At 36.3% G+C, this 23,829-nt stretch overlaps 1 protein-coding gene across 1 annotated transcript; it reads right to left on the reverse strand.

Moving 5' to 3' along the window:
- Positions 1-584: 584 nt before the first annotated feature.
- On the reverse strand, positions 585-21,839 carry LOC121413769 (kynurenine/alpha-aminoadipate aminotransferase, mitochondrial-like). The gene is made up of 12 exons (XM_041606708.1): positions 21,465-21,839; positions 20,962-21,061; positions 14,645-14,713; positions 13,489-13,621; positions 10,255-10,329; positions 9,748-9,860; positions 8,269-8,428; positions 7,713-7,795; positions 5,435-5,531; positions 4,339-4,465; positions 3,573-3,781; positions 585-2,359 (listed from the first exon to the last, which is right to left on the reverse strand). The coding sequence occupies exons 1-12, from the start codon at positions 21,529-21,531 to the stop codon at positions 2,300-2,302; spliced, it is 1,293 nt and encodes a 430-aa protein (XP_041462642.1). The 5' UTR covers positions 21,532-21,839; the 3' UTR covers positions 585-2,299.
- Positions 21,840-23,829: the final 1,990 nt, after the last annotated feature.

Below are 23,829 nucleotides of genomic sequence, written 5' to 3' on the forward strand. Positions count from 1 at the left end.
TGAAATGCCATAGCGCTGTAAAAGGCTGCGGGGCTAAGGGGGATAAAAAAAGGGTAATAATATCCAATTAAGCGCATAGAGACACATTTGGCAGTGATATGCGCCATATAAGCACATTAGTATTATTCTTCTTATTAATATTTTTGCATTACCCTATTATTTGAGACATGATTTCGATCAGTGCAAATTATTTATGCATATGGCATATGTATTGTTTGCTCCTCGTATCTTAATATTCTCAGAGGGAATGCTGCGATACTGATAGCGTATAAATTTCTCTCAGTATGAATTTCATTACCACATTATTTAGGACATGATTTCAATTTGTGCAAATTATGTATGCATATGTATCGTTTTCCCTCGTATCTTAGTATAATTTGTTTCAGTAAAAAATTACTCAGAGGGAATACTGCATTATCGACTGTGTATAATTTCCTTTATTATGAATTGCAATACTATGTAGGACATAATTTCAATAAGTGCAAATTATATGCATATATCTAGTTTTCTTCTCGTATCTTAATTTGTTTGAGTAATAATTACTCAGAGGAAACACTACATTATCGACCATGTATATATTCTTTTAGTATGAATTACATCATTATATAGAATATAATTTCAATCGATGCAAATTATGGATGCATATGTATCGTTTGATTTTGTTTCTTAATAAATTTGTTTTAGTAAAAATTATACAGAGGGAATATTGCATTATCGTCCGTGTACAATTTTCTACAGTATGAATTACATGACTATACGACATAATTTCCATGAGTGTAAATTATGTATGGATACAGCCTATGTCTCGTTTGCTTCTCGTATCTTAATGTAACTTGTTTCAGTAAAAGTTACTCAGAATGACTACTGCATTATCGACCATAATATTTTCTCTCAGTATGAATTACATTACTATATACATGATATAGGACATAATTTCCATCAATGCAAATTTTGCATGCACAATGTCTCGTTTGCTTCTCGTATCTCAATATATTTTGTTTCAGTAAAAATTACCAAGAGGGAACGCTGGATTATTAATTGTGTTTAATTTTATCTCACAAGGAATTGCACTACTATACAGGACATGATTTTCGTTAGGGAAAATTATGTATGCATTCATTTGGTTTGCTTCGGGTATCTTGATATAATTTAGTAAAATTACTCAGAAGGAATTCTGCATTATCGACCGCTTATTATTTCCTCCAGTATGAATTACACTATGATCATGATCATATACATGTACATGTAGGACATCATTTCCATGAGCGCAAATAATGTTTATACTATATTGCGTTAGTTTGTATAATATTCTATCTCAAAATGTAATTTTATATTTTGTACCACCACAATGTGATAAATGCAATTCTTCCATTGATTAAAATCTTACAAATTATGATCCATGTCAGGAACCCACGTCAGTATCATAATTTATTTAGATTATACAATTGCTGAATAAAAAACGGAACAAAAGCGTAATTTGAATTAGGAATGATATAATTTCTTACTATCTTAATGAAACAGAAACATTAATTCTCTCGAAATTGACAGCCGTTTGGTGAATCGCCTGGTTACACGACTTGCATTGCACGACAGTCTTTTAGGGCGGGCCCAAAAGTCTCTTTTAAAAAAATCAACTACCTTCGTGAAGGTCCGTTCCGTTGTCCTGTGAAAGGTGCCTAATAGTCCTGGCCGGGGAAGCGTGACATTATTTTTCATACATTCTTTCTTGTCAATTCAAGGGTGCTGATTACAAATCGGAATGATGACACGCTCGTAACCTTAAGCATTTCCGCAAATTGGCAATATCCAACTTGCCACTGAAATATGCACGTTATCCCAAAAAAATGACAAAACTGCACACTTATTGTAAAATGTCTATTATTGTGACACGGGAGCGAAATAATGTCTGAAAACACATTTTCTTTTTAAATAATTATTTCATTAATATTAAAACGTGCTGCCACAGACCCCCGTTACTCTATTATGTACAATATCAATAGGGGAAAAATAAATTTCTCAAGAGTAAGCACTTAAATGCAAGTAATTGTGATACAAGTACTGTCTGAAAACATGATTGCTAACGAAATATATCATCAACTTTGTCATGTATGTGATGAATGCTTTATTTTGCTATTCGAAATGGCTGCCATACGTCCCTAACTATATCATTAACAAGTTTAGTTTGGAGAAAAAATGTTGACAGAATTTAGCTTTGCTTGGCTACAACATTCCTGTAATTTTGATGTAAGAGTGAAATATAATGTCTGGCAGCATGATTTTCTACATTCTTCCCACTTTCTTAACTATCCTTGGAAGTCTTGTTGAACTCTTGTATCGTTTCTGCCAGTATCTTCAGTCCCTGGCAGAAAAGAAAAGAAAATAGCAAAGAATAATTTTTAACAAGATAACTGGAGAGAAAACACTACAGGTTTTTGTCATCATGTTTATAATGAAAGTTGTTTCATTGCTGTTCACGTTTCAAACGATTTCATCTAATTTATACAATCTCGAAGTGTATTTGAAAAGCAAACACTTGTCTATAATTCATTATTAAAAATCACATTGCCAATGCGCCATTCCCATTCCTTTTACTAAGATCAATACTATAGTAAAGTATTTATTTTCAGTATAAAAAGCTTAAAAAATGCAAAACGGATGGATGGCCCATATTTAGTTTTGTTGACATGGCTATACTTTTATTCCATGGGGTCCATATATACAATAAAAGTAAAAAGTAAACATATATGAAAGAAGTATATACGGCAAATCAAACAAAATAACGAAAGTGATATGATATATTATGTTACTAATGTAATGTTACTACTATTATGAGACAACAGTCGGAATGAATCTATGTAAAAAAAATGTATATACACTAATTAGATTCATTATAAGAAGTAAGAAATGAAAAAGTAAAAAGGAGAATGCACTTTGTGGAATGCAATTAACGAGTCTACCCTTGCAAAGATTTTTTTTGTCGTTTCAAAGAGCTGAAATCTTAAAGTACCTTCACGTGTTTCTATACGCTTATATAGTAATGTACGTTGTGTCTTTTTCTGAATAATGTTCTGAATTGATTATTACGAAACCAGAAATCGAATCTCGGGAATTGTAATCTTTTCGCGGGAAAAATGAGAACAATAAATTTCATGACTTGACTGAATATTAATGTAAAATTTACAAAAGTAAAGTTATGACTGCTACATTGAAAAAAAACACATCTCCAATATACTGTAACACATGTTGCTATGTCGGATTTTGCATATTCACATGTATCAATAGAGTACTGAAATGCGACTTCAGTTGCCATGGTGTCATGGCGGGTTGGTTCTAAACAGAGTCGCACCTGACGATCGTCAGGCGATCATTCTGAAAGCCGCCATTTTCTCCTATGAGAAACACGCGCTTTCATTCCGGTTTCATTTGTTTAGTTCCAGGCCGCCATGACGCCACGGCAGCTGACGTCATCGCTCCGGTACTCCATAGCGTTGGCAAACACTTTTTAGCGCATGCGCAGTAATAATTTCGTGATGGCAAATGTAGTATTCTTATTGCAATTGACATAGGCCTACCTTTGCTAGGTTTTCTTCCGGCCCCACTGAAAAGGCCACTCGTATGTAAGACGAAGGCTGTGATTGGTCCATGAGAAAGATAATACCAGGTGTGAGAAGAACGTCATTCTTTAGGACCTGGTCTAAGAGGAACTCTTCGGCATCTCGGATTGTCAAGAGCTTAATCCACATGAATAATCCTGCTCGAGGGACGGACCATGTTGCTAGACCTGTTACAGTAGTTCAGGTGGACGATAAAAATTAATTGTGTTCTCAATTCTGTACAAGTAGAAAGTAAAGGTGTAGGGGATGGGAGAAAAGAGTATGGGGTATGGGTAGTGTTTATTGTATTATGTAAACGAGAAGAAATATGACTTCAACTTGAGAGCTGGTCGTCTTGCCCCACCATCTAAATCACTAGCATACCTAAGGGGGGGGGGGGCAGACTGCCCCCCTGGCGAGCCACAACTCATGCAGGTGACGTACTCCTGCCCCCCTGACGAGTTACAACTGATCAAGGGGACGTGCTCCCCTTTTGAGAAGCAAAATTGAAATGTAAAAATGCAATGAAAGAAAACGTGTGCCCTCTTTTGAACTCGAAGCCCTTTTTTTTGCTTGTCATTTTTTTCGTGGACGAAATATCCTCCACAAAATTTGCCCCGCTTTTGGAAAATCTCGGGTATGCCGCTGCTATGAATATAAATATCCCGGCGTCATTCCGTGTCTATCTATCCACAGGAAAATATTCAAACACTTATCTTCTGCTGAAATTAGGGTGGGGATATACCTGTAAGGTGGTCTTCTGCAGCTTTTGCAATGATATCTCTTCTTCGTCTGTAGAACTCTCGTGTGGTATCTGTGTGTCGTATAAAACCATCGATACCCCATTGCTGGAATTGACGACTAAATAGTACCTAGGAGAGAAAAAACATGAAAATCTCTAAAACATTTCGAATCCACTACTACTACTACTACTACTACTACTACTACTACTACTACTACTACTACTACTACTACTACTACTACTACTACTACTACTACTACTACTACTACTACTTCTACTGTTACTGCTACTACTACTACTACTACTACTACTACTACTACTACTACTACTACTACTACTACTACTACTACTACTACTACTACTACTACTACTTCTACTGTTACTGCTACTGCTACTACTACTACTACTACTACTACTACTACTACTACTACTACTACTACTACTACTACTACCACTACCACCACTACTCCTACTATTACTACTGCTACTACTAATACAACTGTACCATGTGTACTGCTACTACTACTACTACTACTTCTACTACTACTACTCCTACGATTACTGCTGCTACTTCTACTGTACTACTACTACTACTACTACTACTACTACTACTACTACTACTACTACTACTACTACTACTACTACTACTACTACTACTACTACTACTACTACTACTACTACTACTACTACTACTACTACTACTACTACTACTACTACTACTACTACTATACCACTACTACTACTGTACTCTTTTTCTACTACTACTACTACTACTGAACTCTACAACAACAACAACTACTACTACTACTACTACTACTACTACTACTACTACTACTACTACTACTACTACTGTACTACTACTATACTCCTACTACTGCTTCTACTACTACTACCACTACTAGGGCTACTTCTTCTCTTTACTACTACAAATTCTTCTCTTCTTGCTTCTTCAAATAATACTACTTTTACTTTTACTTAATGGTTCTGCTGCTACTTCTTACTTCGATGTTCTCCTTATGCTGCTGCCGCTACTACTGTTCATGTACCCATTCCTTTATCATTTTTTCATACGAAAAATGCAAATTTGTTGAATTCTTACTTGTGAAAGTAAACTAGAGTGTTGACAATCAACCTGTAAATGGTACAGCAGTCGAGTGACCAACGCATTAGGACCAGATATCCAGCCAAGACGATACCTGAAGTATGAAATGATCGATCAATAGTGTAGTAATTGAAAAAAGTAATTTAGAAATATATATTTTTAATTATATAACCTTTCAAATGTACCCGAAACTAATGTAATTTCAATTCATTTTGATGAAACATAATCAAACATTTGTCTACTTTGTGAATTAATTACACTGTTGATTGTGTAATTGAAATATTGTGATTTTACAGGAAGAAAAAGAAGATTTTGCAGAAAACAATAACAGAATCATTTTGTAAATTAACAAAACAGGAATTTTTCTGCATTTTAACAGAACAGGTCTATCTAAAAAAAGGGGAAAATTGTGTTTTATTCAAGGAAATTTGTGAAATACCAATTTCCTGTAAGATCGCGCAATCTGTTAAGATTACTGGTTTTCTCGAGACTCTGCTGCAGGAACTTCTTTTATTTTAATGATAAACTTTCAGTAGTGTACTTGTATACTTACAAGTTAAGATTATCGTTTATTCCTTCTTTAGTTTCGTCGAATTATTAGTGCCTTTTTTGCACATTAGCAATCGATTTGGGGGAATGTTAATGTAATTTAAGAGTGAAAGAAAAAAATGCAAAAAAATACAAATAAAAATTGCATAAAATCAGGCAGGCGCGTACGCAGGATTTTTGAAGGGGGGGGGGGGGGGTTTCGAGCTGATTTTTTTTGAAATCTCCCGCCCAGTCTCTAAAAAGTGATGAGCGGGGGGGGGGGGAGGTGACGTTTTTTTCTTTTTTTTTTTCAGCGCTGCAAATAAGACAATAACATTTAAGTGGGGATGGGGTATGTAACAGTGCGGTCATGACCCGCGAGCGAGCAGAAATGTTCTCGTTTTTGCGTTGAAAACATAACCTTTTTGTCAATAGTTTGTTGGTATCATAGTCGATGCTACATGTCCTTCGGATCGTAGCACTCATGATATGGCCTTGATCAGAACACTAGAAACTTGAGAAATGTCATGAATAATTACGAGCGAGCGGAGCGAGCGAGCCGAAATGTTTGCGTTTTTCCGTCAAAACATACAATTCTTCTCAATAGCTTGTTGGTAATGATTACATATTAGTTGATGATACATGTCCTTCTGCTCGTAAGTCTCATGATATGGCCTTGATCAAGAGACTAGAAACTTAAGAAATTTCATAAATGATTACGAGCGAGCGGAGTGAGCGAGCCGAAATTTTCGCGTTTTCCCGTCAAAACATACATTTCTTGTCAATAGTTTGTTAGTAAATCAAGTATTAGTCGATGCTACATGTCCTTCTATTCGTAACACTCATAATACGGCCTTGAACAGGAGACAACATACTTATGGAATTTCATAAATTATTACGAGCGAGCGGAGCGAGCTAACCGACATTTTAGCGTTTTCCGTCATTTTGGTTTTCATATTGGTAAAACATATTTTGTAACAAGACGTATGTCTTTGTCTTGGTTCACTTGTATTCATAAGTATACATCATGATAATCATGTATGGCCTTGTTAATGGCGATACCGTGATCATGTCGGCGACATGCGGAAATAAAAGATATAATAAAATGGAGCGAGCGAAGCGAGTGGAATTTTTTTCTGTGTTTTTCATGGGAAACATGAGATTCTGTTCATTATTGCTGTCATATACATTATTGGGTAGGGGAACTGTCCGTAACCAGACCAAGGAGTTATCAGGCGCTTGCCCGATAACTCCTTAACCAGACTGACCTCTGGGGAGACAAGCAAAAAAAAAAAAAAAAAAAAAAAAAAAAAAAAAAAAGGGGGGGGGGGGTTTGAACCCCCTAACCCCCCCCCTTGCGTACGCGCCTGAAATCAGGTATTATGCTTATTTACGTTGGGTATCCAAAATATATAAAACTCCATAATAAATCAAAGGCAAAAAAAGGGTAAGAAACGAATCCTCAAACATGTCAAAGCGATTGTGTTCACTTTATTGCTTTATTACATTAATTACAGGGAGCAAAACAATTGAAGGGGCGTATCAGGCAAAATTTCGACATATTTATTACGAATATAACATTTTGTGGCAGTTTTTGACAATAGTCAGAATCTGATACCATTTTTCACCCCTCATTTTTTTTTCCTCTATTTTTTCGTGGTCTTTTTTTCGAGGAGGGGGGGGGGGGGGTGTTAAGCACCCCAACATCCCGAACCCGCTGATTAAATTAATGAATGTATTTTTTTACCCAGCACCAAGTATCTTGGCAAAAGAATCACATCTGATGACTCTGCCATCTACGTCCATTGAGAGAAAGGATGGTATCAAAGGCTGTAAAAAAATCGAACATGGTGAAAAATATATTAAAACTGTTCGACAATATGAGAAGTGTGTAGGCCTATAATACATACGTTTCATTTTGATGGTTTGCGGGGTCAAACATTGGGTTTTGGTCGACAAACACGATCTAACTTAGATATCGAAGGAGTAAAAAAATGCCTCCTTAAAATTCAAGCAATGAAGGACAGTTTACTTTACATTGCTTTACATTGCTTAACGACAATTTAGAATCATTCAACTAACAATATTATACATTTATATAGCGCCATCTATCTAGAAACAATTTATTCATTTTTAACCCATTTGGCTCCAGCTGCCATTTCTAGCACCATGTATTAAAGGAACGCACTTCGATCATGGGTTGAGTGCAGCAAAATGTGGGTTAAGTTCTTGCTGGAGAACGGTATGACTTGGACTCGAACTCGAGACACTTTAATTGAAAAACAAGAGTCTTATACTCTTACCCCATCATACTGCATAAAGTAATAGGCATCGTCTTCGAGGATGATGAAGTCATATTTCTGAGCGAGGGCGTAGATCTCTTTCTTCTTCTCAAGCGATACAGTCTCACCAGAAGGGTTATTTCCATTCGGCACCAGGTAGAACAGCTTCGGTCTCGTTGCCCTGCAGGAAAGAAAATCGGAGGAGTGTTTCATGAAGCATACTCTCACTGACTAATTTGTTCTAGGCCAAGTTGTCAGGATTTCAGTAACGTATAACAATTTAACTGTCAGTGAAAAACCACTGTTTGTCACACCGCCCGAGCATTGTTGGAGCTGTCGTGGAGCGGTAGGGAGAGGGAGTCGAATTTCGCTCACAAAAATGTGGAAAAAATCGAAAACAAAATAAAAAAAATCGAAATCGAAAACGGTGAACGGTAGCGAGCGGTGATGATTTTTCCTCACCGCTCCACGACCGCTCCAACAGCGCTCGGGCGGTGTGACCAGGCCTTTAAATGAAATACTTCCCGGGAAAGCGTTTCATATTTCCTTGTGTCAATGGTTTTCACTGAAAAGAAAATGAATAAAAATACGGAAATCACTGAATCTGATTGGCTGAGAACATTGCAACGTAACATGTTCCGCGAAAGACTTAAACGGATCGCCAATCTAAAAATATGGTGAAAAAATACGTAAATAAATAAAATAACAGTGGAAGTGAGAGCATCAACGACTCTTTAGAGAATTTCAAAATGCGCCAGTCAAAGAGATTCCATGATTTCGGAGGCATAATATCATTGTATTGTGCAAATTTACCATTTATGATAAAGAAGTTATATAAAAACATGGCTATATGGAAAAAGGTCTCGTGAATTACGGTTTTATTTTTAATTTGCATGCCATTGATAAAAAAACCCCTTCATAATTTGCCCATAGAAGTCACTCACGAACGATCCGTTTAGCTAGAAATTTGCTTAATTCACTGCTCCTTTGCATCTTTTAAACACACGCATAAATCCTGATTGATTAGATCAACTGATGAATAACGCAAGGATATGCGATGTCACCTCAAGAAAGCGATATCTTTAAACACCAGTAATTATGTAAATGAAATGGTAAATTGTTTCGCTTCCATTGGAGGGCCAATATTATGGGTCGAGATCTGTTGGGAAGCAATTGCTTTTATGAGAATAGCTTCTTCTCTTTCATATCCTTCTTCTTTTTTCGTTCTTCTTGTCCTGTTCTTCTTCTTATATGGATGGGATATCAAATATTATTATCAATATTAGTATCATTATTGTATTATAATTATTATTATTGTTATTATGATTGTTGTCATTTTTATTATTATTGTATCATAATTATTATTAATACTATTATCATTATCATAATTTATTTCATTTATTTTGGTTACATCACTTTACCATGGCAGTCAGTGTAACGTCTAACGGAAAATCCGTTTAGTTCCCCGTATATATATGTATATAGATTAAGATTTTGTACCATTTTTCTTTATCGTTCGGATCCCAAGCAGATAGAAGCTCTTTAAAATGAGCCATATTAGGGCCGTCCTCTTCCATCTTGATACCGAGGGGCGTCGCTCCTATGCAGCGAATCTGTGCAAAATTTAAAATTTAATTCGACTTTACAATATAATTAACCTAATATAGAGTGCAACCTTTCAAGGTGCTCCTTCCCAAACCAGTGAGAGAGTATTTAAGATGCGAAAATGCAAGAGTTGATGCATTTTTTTATTCATGTGTTGTTAATTCAGGAACGCATATGCACATCTACCCATACAGTCATTTATTTCTAAGAACTTATATGCTAATGCATTGTTGCCAAGTCATTATCATTTAAATGTATTGATTTTGCCTCCATGTTCATATAGAGACACCGTAATTGCAAAGTTACACCGGTAAACATGGTAAAAATCGCGCCCATTTTGGAATCGGGCTGCACATTAAGGGTGGAAAGTTAAACATTCTTGTGAAATTAGGGCAAACTCACTGCTTCCATAAATGTAGGATACGATCTTTCTTGCACCAAACACAGAGAACCGGGTGACAGTATCAATCCGGCAACCTTGGATAAAACAGAAAAAAGTGATCATGAACATGACGTCTCCACCTTGACTTCAAACGTGAATGGTTTTTGTTTTTAATAATTGGTTGAGGGGGAACGGCAATGTTCATTTATTTTTGCCCTACATGTGCATCGTTACTAAACGCAAAACATTCATAATATCAAATAGTACGAAAATGGATAGGTTGCGTTCTTAGCAGAGTACATTTAGGTAAAATTCTGTTTGAGATTATTACCAGATCCGTCTCTTAATCAACGTATTTATATTAATATGCATTATACCAATCGCAGAATTACATTGTTTCTTTTTAGGCTGTGCATATCTTTATTTTTAAATAATAATTATAATATGGAACATTTATATAGCGCTACTACAAATGTTTCTATTAGCCCGACTTTAGCACGGCTACCCTGATGCATCGAGCATTCAAAGAATTTCTTCCTAACGGGTACCCATTTGCTACACCTGGGTCGAGAGTAGCAAATGTAGATAAACGCTTGACAAAAGGACGCTAGTGCTGCGGTGGGATTTAAACCCGGGACCTTGTGGTTCACAGTCCGGAGACTTATCCACTGAGCCACAACACCTCTACTTATATTCTCATAGATATTAAGCTTTTTTTTCATTTTGTTTTTGTTTTCTTTCTTTCTTTCTTTCGTGTCACGAACCATCTTATCGATGTTTTTAACCTGAAAATTTTGCTCTGGGCCTATCAGATACAAACATCTCGGTACCTAACAATCAGTGACTTAATGAGCCAAAACTTTTGAGAGGGCTCGATGTGGCTGGCGTATCTGGTAGAATTGATAAGACGTTGTGAGCGAGCAAGCAAAAAGTTCGACATTTTTGTTTAAAAAATCCAAGTTTGTGATATATTTATTTACATAATGGGCGATTCCATACGTGTCGTACGGGACATTTTGTCAATGATTTCTAGTCTCTTACATGATCATGCTGATTGTTTGAGCAATGAAAACTTATTTTTGATCAATAATAAAGTAATAGTGGTTAGTCATGTGTAAAACTGATTACCGTCCCCCTCAAAAAAAATGATAATGGCTGAATTAAAGGTGAAAATGTTGTGTGTCGTATGGGACTCAGAAATGTCCCGTACGACACGCAACATTTTCACTTTGAATTCACCCATGGACAGCATATTTTCATGAATATCACCGACTATTTTATGAAATGCTACCCCCTTGATCATGCAGATAACGCGCCCCCTCTTCAACTCCGCTTCCTTAAGACATAAGTGGAGTGCAAATATAAGTATGTCTATTTAAGAAGTGGGTTTTATTGGACAGATACATTAACTGTCACGCTATGTTAAATGAGTAACTATCCTGATTGCATTAGAGTTTGAACCAAAGAAGATGCACCCTCATTTGGCATTATACGCATTTTATTCCATCCATCTCCACAGTTCATTTTGGTAAATGAACATATTTTGCGACGTAAGTTAATGCCGCCGTATAAATTTTGGAAAATAGGATGGTTTGCAAACATTTTTATTTATCCAGACGCCAAGGTGGTCACTTGATTGGATTCTATTCAATGACATTTTGAAATAGTTACTGCAACCATGGAAATACAAGTTTGTAACTTTGTATCATCAAGGCCTAATAAATCTCTGTAATGGGAAATCCTAAACATATCCTGATAATCCTGTCTGATATACGCTCTTCCTCCAATTGCCCCCTGACAAGATTTATTTGTTATTTTGTTAGACACTTAAAATGTAGGGCAACATTCTGTCCACTGTGTTGGGTGTCTTGGGTAATGTGTGTTGATATATTCTGGGTAAGTATTATCCAATTGAGCAAATTTATTACCCAATTATTAGCTTTTATTACCCAGTTTGGGCACATTTTATGCAATAGTTGTGTGGACAGTATGTTGCCAAGGGTTGGTTAAAAGTTCGGCATTTTTTGCCCAACTACGCTTTGAGTGTATGACAATCTACCATCATTACCAATTTGCGAATCTGATATCTTTAAAGCAAAACATTGAAATTGAATATCTAAATCATACCGTTAAAAGATATTAGGAGACTGTCATTTTTCATGGGCAAGTAAATAATGCAAATCCACTATATAAGCGATATCCCTTTAAACATCTGGTCATTACATTTCAAAGGTCATATTTTATTGATAGACCGATAATTGCTCAATGAATTGCAAATTATTGATAAATAAAAGTTTAATAAGAAGTTCAAGAGATAAATATTGTGTCTGATAAATCGTCTGTACTTTCAGTGCCTGCCTCAACATGCTAAATGGGATTTCTTCTTCTTCGTCTTCTTCCTCCTATTTTTATATACTGCTACTCATTATAATGAGTCGACATGTACAACACGCTCTCGAATTTTAGATTATTTTCGTATGGTGTGATAGAGGCATATCGAAGATAATTCGCGTCATTTATTTAAATATCTATAGATTGTCAGGGCCCTGGGAACGATTTGTTTGCTGGTGATGTAAATTTGACAAGCCAAAATAGAAGAAAAACGGGGTTTTACCTCAAAATGAAGACCATTTTGGCCCAGAGAAATTTGACAGGCAAAAAAGAGGGAAGGTTATCGATGGTTACTTTGGTCACTACAAATTCGAAAAAACAGACAAACAGGGGTTTCACTAAAAATGAACGTCATGTTAGCCCAGAGAAATTTGACAAGCAAAATTTGACTTTGAAATATAGGTCATTTTGGTTACATTTCTCGATTTTTAACACCTACCAGAAATCAAGGGGTGCTGCCCATGAAGAATAATACACACATATCCCTAAGGAAAATATCCCAGCACCTCCGCTTCCCAGGGCCATGTAGACACTTCAAAAACTCTGGTGTTGATTTAACACCAGTCCAGAATCTATACATGTCCACACCAGAGAAGTATTACACAACAGCAGTTTCGTTTTGGTCTAACACCAGATAGGTGTTTATACAACACCAATTAGTATTAAATTAGCATCAGTTTGATTCCAAACTGGTGTTTCAATACTTCTCTGGTGTGGAGAGATAAGCACTACTACCATGACTACATGACTGTATTACCGTGTTTCAACGGCGAATATCAAAATACCATGCCCCATTAATAGCACCACAGGCATCACCACCATCACTTCACCTTTTTAGCCAACATCAATTAATGGATACTTACCGATGATATCCCGTGACACCCCCCTGGGTTGACCATTACTCGAAGCTGTTTGTCCGTGTCACTGTCTTGGTAGGTCGGCGGCTGGTGTATCTTCACCGTCAGTTCACTCAAGAAGGCAAGCAAGGGTTTAATTCTGTCAAGATTTGAATAAATATGCAAGTGCACACGCATTAAACTGGAATGCGAGTAGGATAAAAGATCACTGTTGATTAAATTCCTTGCCTACGGGCATAATTAAGTGCCAATGCCTGGAATCGAACCCCGACTTTCAAGTGTGTAGTCAAGCGCCTGCATTGAGACCACTAGGCCGCAGCTTTTTCCTCTTTAAGTTGGTTGGAAAATTAACTGAGGGAAGCAAAACCAAGATTTCCATGATTTTTTTATGTTTAAAATGACTGTAGATGGAGTCTTGTGGAGCGTTGTGGCCCAGTGGATTAGTTTTCGGACTTTGAAACAGAGGGTCGTGGGTTCGAATCCCAGCCATGGCGTAATTTCCTTCAGCAAGAAACTGATCCACGATGTGCTGCACTCGACCCAGGTGAGGTAAATGGGTACCGGTAGGAAGTAATTCCTTAAAAAGTTGTGTGCGATATGAACGCCTAGCTTAGTCGGGTAATATAGGAGCGCCTTGAGCACCTAACAAGGTGGATATGTGCGCAATATAAATATCCTATATTATTATTAGATCTTGTTCTCTTTATGACTAGTTTGTATAAAGTTATTTATCTCATGATGAAGATAATCTTAATTACATTGCTAAAATGGTCATGACTCCTTCTATATAACAACTAACACCACCAAAAAGCATCAGTGTAATACGTAAGAACAATAATTTCCAAATACTATTCCATTAAACTTGAATAATAATAAAGATAACAATAATGATGATAATAGTAATAATGATGATAATAATAATAATGATAATTATACTCGCTTATATAGCGCTTAACACTTGCTTTATCAGAAGCGCTTTACTACCTCAACTGGAAATAGTTTTAGATATCGTAAGCGAAATCAAACTAATAGAATTAAAACGATATAACATCAACAAGAATTATAAGTATATCAATAATATTATGAAAACAATAAGATATACACACAAGTATATCAGCAGTAAATACACGCGTAAAGCAATGATTGAAAAAAAATAACATACCCATCAGTATTTCCGTAATTATAGGCAACCTTGCAATCCTCCTCGCTAAGCTCGAGCGTCGACCCATCTCTGCAAATTATAGAGACCAATGACATAAACGAAGAATGGAAGTAGAACGTACAACTGGTGTGATCAAACTGTAGGGGAAGGCGGGGTAAGTTGAGCATAGGGGCAGGTTGAGCCACCAGCCCCAGGCCAATAATGAATGAGTCAGACATTGTGGTGGTGTCATGTATTGATGACCCATAGCATTACCCCTAACCCCACCACATTGTTTTCAACTTTGAAACAAAAAGTACTTTTTAGAGGGAAAAACATCAATTTCAGACAAAAAGGTAAAAAAAGAGTGTGAAATAGATAAGTGCTTTGTAAACACACACGTCTTTGAATATAATAAAGACATGATAACAACATTATTAGTCCAGGTATGGATCTTCATTCTTGTCATAGTCTTTTATATGATGGATGCATAAATGTGTGGATACAAAATTATCGCACTAAGTTCGGACTGGGGTAAGTTGAGCCAAACAGCATGGGGCAAGTTGAGCCATGGTAATTCCTATGGTAATGTATCTTAAAAAACAAACAAACCATAAAAATCGATTGAAATGCTGGCTGAAAGGAGCAAATTTACATGACTGCACTTTCCTTTAAAAGGATGTTAGTATTTATAGAGAATTAGGAAGTGAAAAGACTTTAAACAAAAAATTGACATGCTGGTTCTCCCCTCATACATTTTGTACATAGTTTTTGTTGCTCAACTTACCCCAGAAGATGGCTCAAACTTACCCCATATATGGGGCAAGTTGAGCCATTTGACATCGTTGTTTTTCAAAGGTCACGATAACTTTCAGTGTGGGGATAGAAAGTTTTATATAGGTGGAAAATATTTCAGAAGAATTAAATTTCAAGGCAAGGTACTTATTTCGACAAGATTATTAATCATATCAATTCTAACATGCAAAAAGCAAAAACTGTCACAACTTACCCCGCCTTCCCCTATAATAAGCATTAAGAAAACATCCTCATAATAGGAAGGAGGAGATGGGGCAAGTATGAACCAACATACAGGCCCAGATCCAGATTACATTCAGCAGGCTCAGATAAAATATACCGAACCCCTATAACCCTTTACCACAGCCCTTCGTTTAGACACGAGAAAGGACGGTCGATTCTTTGATGGTTAACTGCGATGGCTTCAAATTATCTCTTAGATAACAGTTTTGGTAATAAAGAATTTTTGTCCCCTTCAGGACTTGTCCGTGAATGTTTAATTTACTGGATTTTTCTGTAGATGATTATTTCCGAATATGAATTTTGATTTGAAAGAAAAAGCACATGTTCTAAATCTGCATATTATTTAGATGGAGATCGAGATATTGTATATGGACATGTTTTAATGCAGACCAAAAACTTCGGACTCCGCAAAATATAGAGACTAAAGACATGAATGAAGAATGGAAGTAGAATGTACAGCTGTTCCGATGTACTCTTTTGGCTCCACTCACCAATTACAGAGACTGAGGTTCTAACTCGATCTGTACTGGGACTCATTATGTATAAATTTCGGATAAACCAAGGAAGTGAAGTTGCGCGACAGCCGAAGTAAGTCAATGTTGTTTTTTTGTCCTTTTGAATTATTTTTTGTGGGTCATTTCAGGTCCAAAGCGGAATAATAATTTTTTTTTGGTCCAGTTATTTTCAAATATTTTTTATGAAATAAAGACAAAAATCGATGAGCCCCGTCCGGGGGATTTTGCATTTTTAACCCCATAATGGCAGCTGCACGATCGCGAGCCGTCTGTGTACGAGGATAATTTTTTTTAACTCCTCGAAGCCGACGGCTGTCAGCTGTCTAGTCTTAATAAGACACTCTTGTCCAACAATTTGGAGCCTATCCAATATGTCAAAAATGTACGGGAAATTCGTCAAAAAATCATCAACTATTTTGTGATTTTTATTGATGTTAATTGATTCGATTTTATTTTATTCATATACCATTATAAACATGTATTGATTAATCCTACAAATCTGATAAACGTAAAAACACACAAATTGAAAATAATGGGCAGTTGGGGATTTAAGGTAACACCCCCCAAAAATAAGTGCAATACAATTCAACAACATTGCTGCAATCAAAATGAAAGATTTAAATATTTCAATATTTTCTTGAAGAAAGTTATTTATTCAAGCATATTCGAGATTGTCGGTCGAAAGGCCCTTGCCTGCATAGGTTTCGAATCCATAAGTCAGAGCTTGCTTGTCATATCATGTATGACTTTTAGGCCCCGTCGTAAAACACTGTCCCGCAATGCCAGTTGTGTGACATGAGATTTTTTTTACGTTTAACGTACAACGGAACCATTCAGTATGCGTTTCGTGTGCAAAATCCTGGTTGCTATTGGGCACATGAGAGAAATTCAACCGCGGGCAAAGCATGCCGGACAGGCGTAAGTAAAGATCACATGACTTTATTGATTAAAATAATTCATTAAAAATAGATCAAATGTTTGTATATCAAAAGAAAAACAATAGACATAATGCTATGTTCATACTCTTTCATAATTAAGGCGTTTGGGGGAGGCTAGACTGCATTTTTGTATTTCATTTTAATTATTATTACCCACAATGCAGTTCTGGTTTTTCTGGCAATGAACTGGCCGAAATTATGGTTAGTCTTATTTCAGGCCATTTAACTTTTGATTGAGCTGGGCAAGTACCTGATTAACATATCAAGTCTTAATGTACTGTTAATTGTGACTAACGTCGGTAAATTAAAGCAAAATCTATCGAGGGATTGATTTTTAATGATTTTTTGATGAGCTATGATATTACACGTGAGTGAATGGGGGTCTGTAATACTCATGTGTGCCCTATAGCGCGACTACACTTCCACACTGTCGTTGCTATGGCTGGGCGTCGTCTGCTAGAAATCGGTGGTGAGAAAGCTTCAAACAGTTTCATGCAAAATGATAGGTTATGTTTAATAACAGTTGATAAGTATGTAACTGGGCATTTAGTGCATTTATCGCTTACGATGCTGAAATGACGCTTTCAAATGTATATTCAATGCTTATTATAATTTATCATGCAGAAATGCGAGCTTCTACTGCCAATAGGAGATCAGATCTGGTTGGTTTGAGAGTGTGAAATGAAATAAGGAGGGATTTCAAATTGATAAATAACTTCTAATTATCATCAGGATTCCTATTATCAATATATAGAGCACGCAGAGAAAGAAAGATGAACAAAATATTAAAATATATAAACTTGTTTCAGTCAGATGTTATACAATCATATATTGCGCACTTGAATGCTATTCACTTCATTGAAAGCTACGGGGGGGGGGGGGGTGGAGCTGAGTCGGGGTACATACCCCCATCCTCCTGGCTTGTAAGCATGGTGGGGTTGATGCCTAGAGCACCCCCCCTCTTCTTCCTCCAAATTAACGGTTATTATGCAGAAGGGAGGCGAAATGAGCAAAATAAATGCTTACACTCTTTGTTTGTTATCAATTTTCTTTTATTTACTTTGTTTATTTTCATGCGAATACAAAGGTAATAAATCACCTAGAACAAAATTAAACATGTTATCGAGAAGTTGTGAATTCACACAATACATATTTAGCCCATTGATGGACATCAAGCAAGTAGAACTTGTAGCTGCAATGCCATAGGAAGCGCACAAAATATTTGAATGGAACACTGCACTTTTACATTAAAATGAGGGGTGTCTAATGAGACGTTTTCTTTTCTTTTAACACGTTTATTCAGATTAGGTATAGAATGCAAGGTATCAATCTCTTCAGGAGAACCCACTCTTTCTTTTGAGACCAAAATTTTCAACTTTTCGTCATTTGACCCACAGTATAGGGCACATGAGAGTAATTCAACCGCGCGCAAAGCATACCGGACAGGCGTAAGTAAGATTACATGACTTTATTGATTAAATTAATTCATTAAAAATAGATCAAATGTTAATATATCAAAAGAAAAACGATACACATAATGCTATGTTCATACTCTTTCATAATTAAAGGGGAAGTTCACCCTGAAGAAAACTTTGTTGTGAAAATAGCAGAAAAAATAGTAAAAAAATATTTTTGAAGGTTTGAGGAAAATCCGTTAAAGAGTAAGAAAGTTATTAGAGTTCAAAATTTTGGATTTGTGACGTCATAAACGAGCAGCTGCCCCATTTATTATGTAATATAAAATGCATGAATTTCAAATTTTGTATGGTTCCTGATGACTTAATTTTGTTTTCTTTTCATGATCGGGTGTGAAATGATTTGTCTATTGATATACAAAAGTTACAGTGAAAACCATTTTCAATTTTCTGAGAAAATGACATTTCATTGATTTTTTACCATTCGCTATGTAAGAATGCTGCTCTCATATGACGTCGCAAGTCAAATAATTGAAATTCTAATAACTTTTTAATTATTTGATGAATTTTTCTCAAACTTTCGGCAATATTTTTTATTATTTTTTTCTATTTTTACAATAAACTTTTTGTCAGGGTGAACTTCCCTTTAAGGCGTTTAGGGAGGCTAGACTGCATTTTGTATTTCATTTTAATTATTTTTACCCACAATGCAGTTCTGGTTTTTTCTGGCAATGAACTGGCCGAAATTATGGTTAGTCTTATTTCAGGCCATATTAACTTTTGATTGAGCTGGGCAAGTACCTGATTAACATATCAAGTCTTAATGTACTGTTAATTGTGACTAATGTCAGTGAATTAAAGCAAAATCTATCGAGGGATTGATTTTTTGATGAGCTATAATATAACACGTGAGTGAATGGGGGTCTGTAATACTCATGTGTGCCCAATCATTATGGTAACAGCGATATATCCGATTTAGGACGAGCTTCCGGAGCCACATCTGGTTCGTCCCAGAGCTCGAGGGGCCGCCGGAGGGGGGGGGGGGCACTTCCATTGACGAGTGGATACCAGGCACTTCCACGTGTAAAGAGGATTTCTTTTTCAAGAGTGGGCACGTTACGTATATGTGACCTTATAAGGGTGTCAAAAACAATATCTAAAATACTGAAAAAAGGGATATATTTCGTTAGGAAATCTACGTATTTTCGGTCAAGTTTCCAATACTTGTTTTGAAACCCCATAGTCGCGCCTGGTAGCCACTCGTCAATGGAAGTGCCCCCCCCCCTGTGAATTTGAATCTTATCCTCCATTTCGGAAAAGAACAAAATAATGCCCATCACGTTATGTGCTATACTGCTTATTGTTTGTGTAGAAGGAGAGAGCAAAAGAACCACCCCCTGCAAATTCGGATAGTTTTCAGACGGATAGACCTATTGCATATGCTATAAGCATGGTAATCACCGCATGCGAAATGGTTTCGGCTGGAGAGGTGATCTGACACATGGAATCAATTGCCAGTGATCCACCAATGATCCACATTAGATGCAATATCGATTCGATGGACTGTAATAATCTATATCTAAGCCTTAATTTAGTAAGTTTTTCATCACTCAATATGTACTCGATTTGTTTGAAAAACAACTTTCTTATCCATGTCATAATCTACCATGTAGGCCTAGCGTTGGAATATCTACAGCCAGCTGCCAGAGTAGAGGCCCGCCGCAGGCTCAGGCGGGCATACGCTGATGACCAGTCGTACATGCATGAAAGTGGATTTAATCTCGCATCTTGGAAAGGCATGCATGGTGACGGAGGAAAGAATTTCGCAAAGGAAAAGCAGATCTATAGGGCCTGTAACGCAAAGCTTAGCAATAATTGTAGAACTGTTTTCTACGTTATATTCTATTGACTATAATGTACAATCAATTATCGAAATCGAGTGTATGATTAATCGTTAACTTTGTGTTACCAGACCCTTATGATGCGTCCCAGAGGTTTGCGATAACTCGCTGTTATAATTATAGAGGAGACACACCTTGCACAAACAAAAGGAAAAAATCTAAAAAAATCAGAAGCGATCCCAAATTTTTAAATGGGTAGTGAAAATCTAATTTTGTGAAAGATTTTGACATAATATTCAGAAAAAATATTACCCTAGCTATCTTTCCCTTTTTACTTTAGGGGGGGGGGGGCAAGCGCACCCCAAGCCTGTGATGCGAGAGCACAATATCAAAATGAACGAAGCACTAAACACGTACTCATTTGATTTTTATCTTCTGAAAACGAGGCGTCGTTTAAAAAAAACTTGTAAACATTGACAACGTGATTCTGTTCCATCGTAATGCTTCTCATCAATAAAAAAAAGATAAGAAGAAAACGAGAGCTGTAAATATTATGTATTGGTTTTGGAGCATAAACATGATAAAACGAACCTGAGGTGAAACTTTGCTCCAATAAAATGGCACAAATCATTGTTTGGTAGCCCCGGTGACATATTGATCAGAGGTCGCGTTGACTCTCGACCGATCCTGCCTGGAACAAAAAAGGCAAACAAACAAAAGACACGACAAACAGTATGGAAGGAAAAAAAAAATCTTCTTTACAATGAATACTAAAAGAATTCTTGGCCAGATTACACTCATACCACTTTGTAGTGTACACTACTACTACTACTACTACTACTACTACTACTACTACTACTACTACTACTACTACTACTACTACTACTACTACTACTACTACTACTACTACTGAAACTACTACTACTCCTACTACTACTACTACTGCTGCTACTACTACTACTGCTACAATTGCTACTACTGCTACTACTGCTACTACTACTATTACTACTAGTACTACTAGTACTACTACTACTACTACTACTACTACTACTACTACTACTACTACTACTACTTCTACTACTACTACTACGTACTGAATCTTCGTAGAGGTGACGGACGACGCTTCGAACCGGACTCGCTGAGATAATCCCCGTAGTTCATGTTCGTTGGGCAGCAAAACGATAAGAGTCACAAACTCAAGCTGACCACGTCAGGCCGCGTCTTGTCAAAGAATGGAGCACATACACTTCCTGAAATGTTGTAAGATTCTTCATAGACGATTATTTGCTATGCCGGGCAATCCTTACTTGGCACAGTGGGCTTCATGCAGGTAGATACTAGATTGGAATGTGCTTTTTCCTCAACGCTCGATATTTTAGATCTTTAACGAGAGAGAGAGTTTAGCTGTTGAAAAACGAGCAGGAATCGTAAACACGTTTAACTCGTTTCATCTTTGTTGTTATACTTTACTACATCGCCTGGCTGCACCTAGGGTAGTAGAATGAATCGTACGTGCTATTACAAAGTTCAAATTCCCATATCATCTGATGCATGATTATATCAAGTGTCTAATTGTCATTATTGTCACCATTATCACCCTATATTTTCGGGTCAACACTTTTATGATTATTAAGTGGCATATGTATTGGGATCTCTGCGCTCGGCACGCGTTGAAGTAGTGTCCCTTGCAAATATCCGACACACTTCGCTGCATTTACGCCCCCTTTCAGTTTCTGACGCCTTTGACTCGGTTAAAAAAGTCCGCTCTTTTCTCATTAGGGCAAGTTGGCATTTGCCCATTGCATCACTAGCTGCCAGTGTCGTATCCAAAATACCTGTAATGAAAAATAATTTGTAAGTAGGAGAAAAGGTGGTCAATTATCGCCTTTACCGAAAGCAACCATCTATAATTTTTGAGGCAGCCCCCACCCGCATTCCGCTGCGTAAGCGTTAGATACACACTATGGTTATCATAAATACAATTATTGCCTTTTTACGTGGACTAGGATTCTAGCTCACCACTCAGATCGATTTGCAGTCTAAGGAATTTACGGAACAGTTCACTTGCTCTGGACAGCGAATATATTGCAATAGGCACCTTGAACAACGCCAGCTAAAGACCAAAACTTATTTTTTCATGGATTCTTTCCCAGGTTGCATCATTTTCATCAATTGGTCTTCTATGTAATAGAATTTCAAATATTCTCCCAGCGTTTCACTCATATATATGTCAAAACTATCATGTTCAACCTCTAGCATGTCTAGTTGGTCTTTATTAAAGGACGAGTCCACCTCAGAAATTAAGGTTGATTTGAATAAATAGAGAAAATCAAATAAACATTATGCTAAAAATTTCATCAAAATCGGATGTAAAATGAGAAAGTTATTAAATTTTACTGTTTCGCTTATTTTTCACAAAACAGTGTTATGCACAACTCATAGACATGCAAATGAGACAGTCGATGTTGTCCCACACTAATTCCTTTGTTTTTTTATTGTTTGAATTATTCAATATTTCATTTATATAGATTTGACAATATGGACCAACTTGATTGAACACTATACCTATAGTATTAGACAATGCTAATTGCTCATGTTCAGGGAGGAATTAATAGTTTTTAAACGAAAACGGAGAAAATTTGAATATTTCATATAATAAAATACAAAAAGAAATAGTGAGTGATGTCATCATTCTCCTCATTTGTATACCGACAAGGCAGTGAATATAACTATTTTGTGAAATTAAGCGAAACTTTAAAATGTCTTAACTTTTTTATTTTACATCCGATTTCGATGAATTTTTCAGTGTTATGCCTGTTGGATTTTTCTCTTTTTATTCAAATCAACTTTTTGTTGGGGTTTACCTGCCCTTTAAGAAGGTAGACCCACCATTTTTCATCAAATTTGATTTTTTTTGTCTCAAAGTATTGATTTTTAGTTGCTTTATAAGATGATGCCAGAGAAAAGTTGAAATTCCTATCAAAAAGTGAACTAAAATGGCAAAAAAAACCTTTTTTCAAAAGGGGTTGGATCCATTTCAGTTTGGTTGCAAAAGAGAATAGATCCACACATAATTTTTTTTAGATAATATCTTAAAAATATGAACACAGGTAGATTTTTTTTTATACCCAATAATTATGTTCTCATGGTAGTGTATCATGAAAATTAAGTTTCTATGAGAATATTGCAATATGGGAGAATTTAAAAAATGACTTTCTTGGAGTGGGCCTAACCCCATTTGCAACTAAACTCATCTGAAGATTTTAATTGTCAAAAAGGGTTAGGTCCATTTTTCATACATTTTATTGTTTTCTGTCTCTAAACTTCTAAATTTTTAGACGCTCCGATGATACCAAATACAATTTGAAATTCAAATGAAAACGTGAATGAAAGTGGCAAAGAAAAATCACCTTTTTAATCAAAAGAGATTGGATTCATTCAGTTTGCTTGCAAAAGGGC

The sequence above is a fragment of the Lytechinus variegatus genome, chromosome 4 (genome assembly GCF_018143015.1).
Source record: "Lytechinus variegatus isolate NC3 chromosome 4, Lvar_3.0, whole genome shotgun sequence".
Classification (NCBI taxonomy): domain Eukaryota; kingdom Metazoa; phylum Echinodermata; class Echinoidea; order Temnopleuroida; family Toxopneustidae; genus Lytechinus; species Lytechinus variegatus.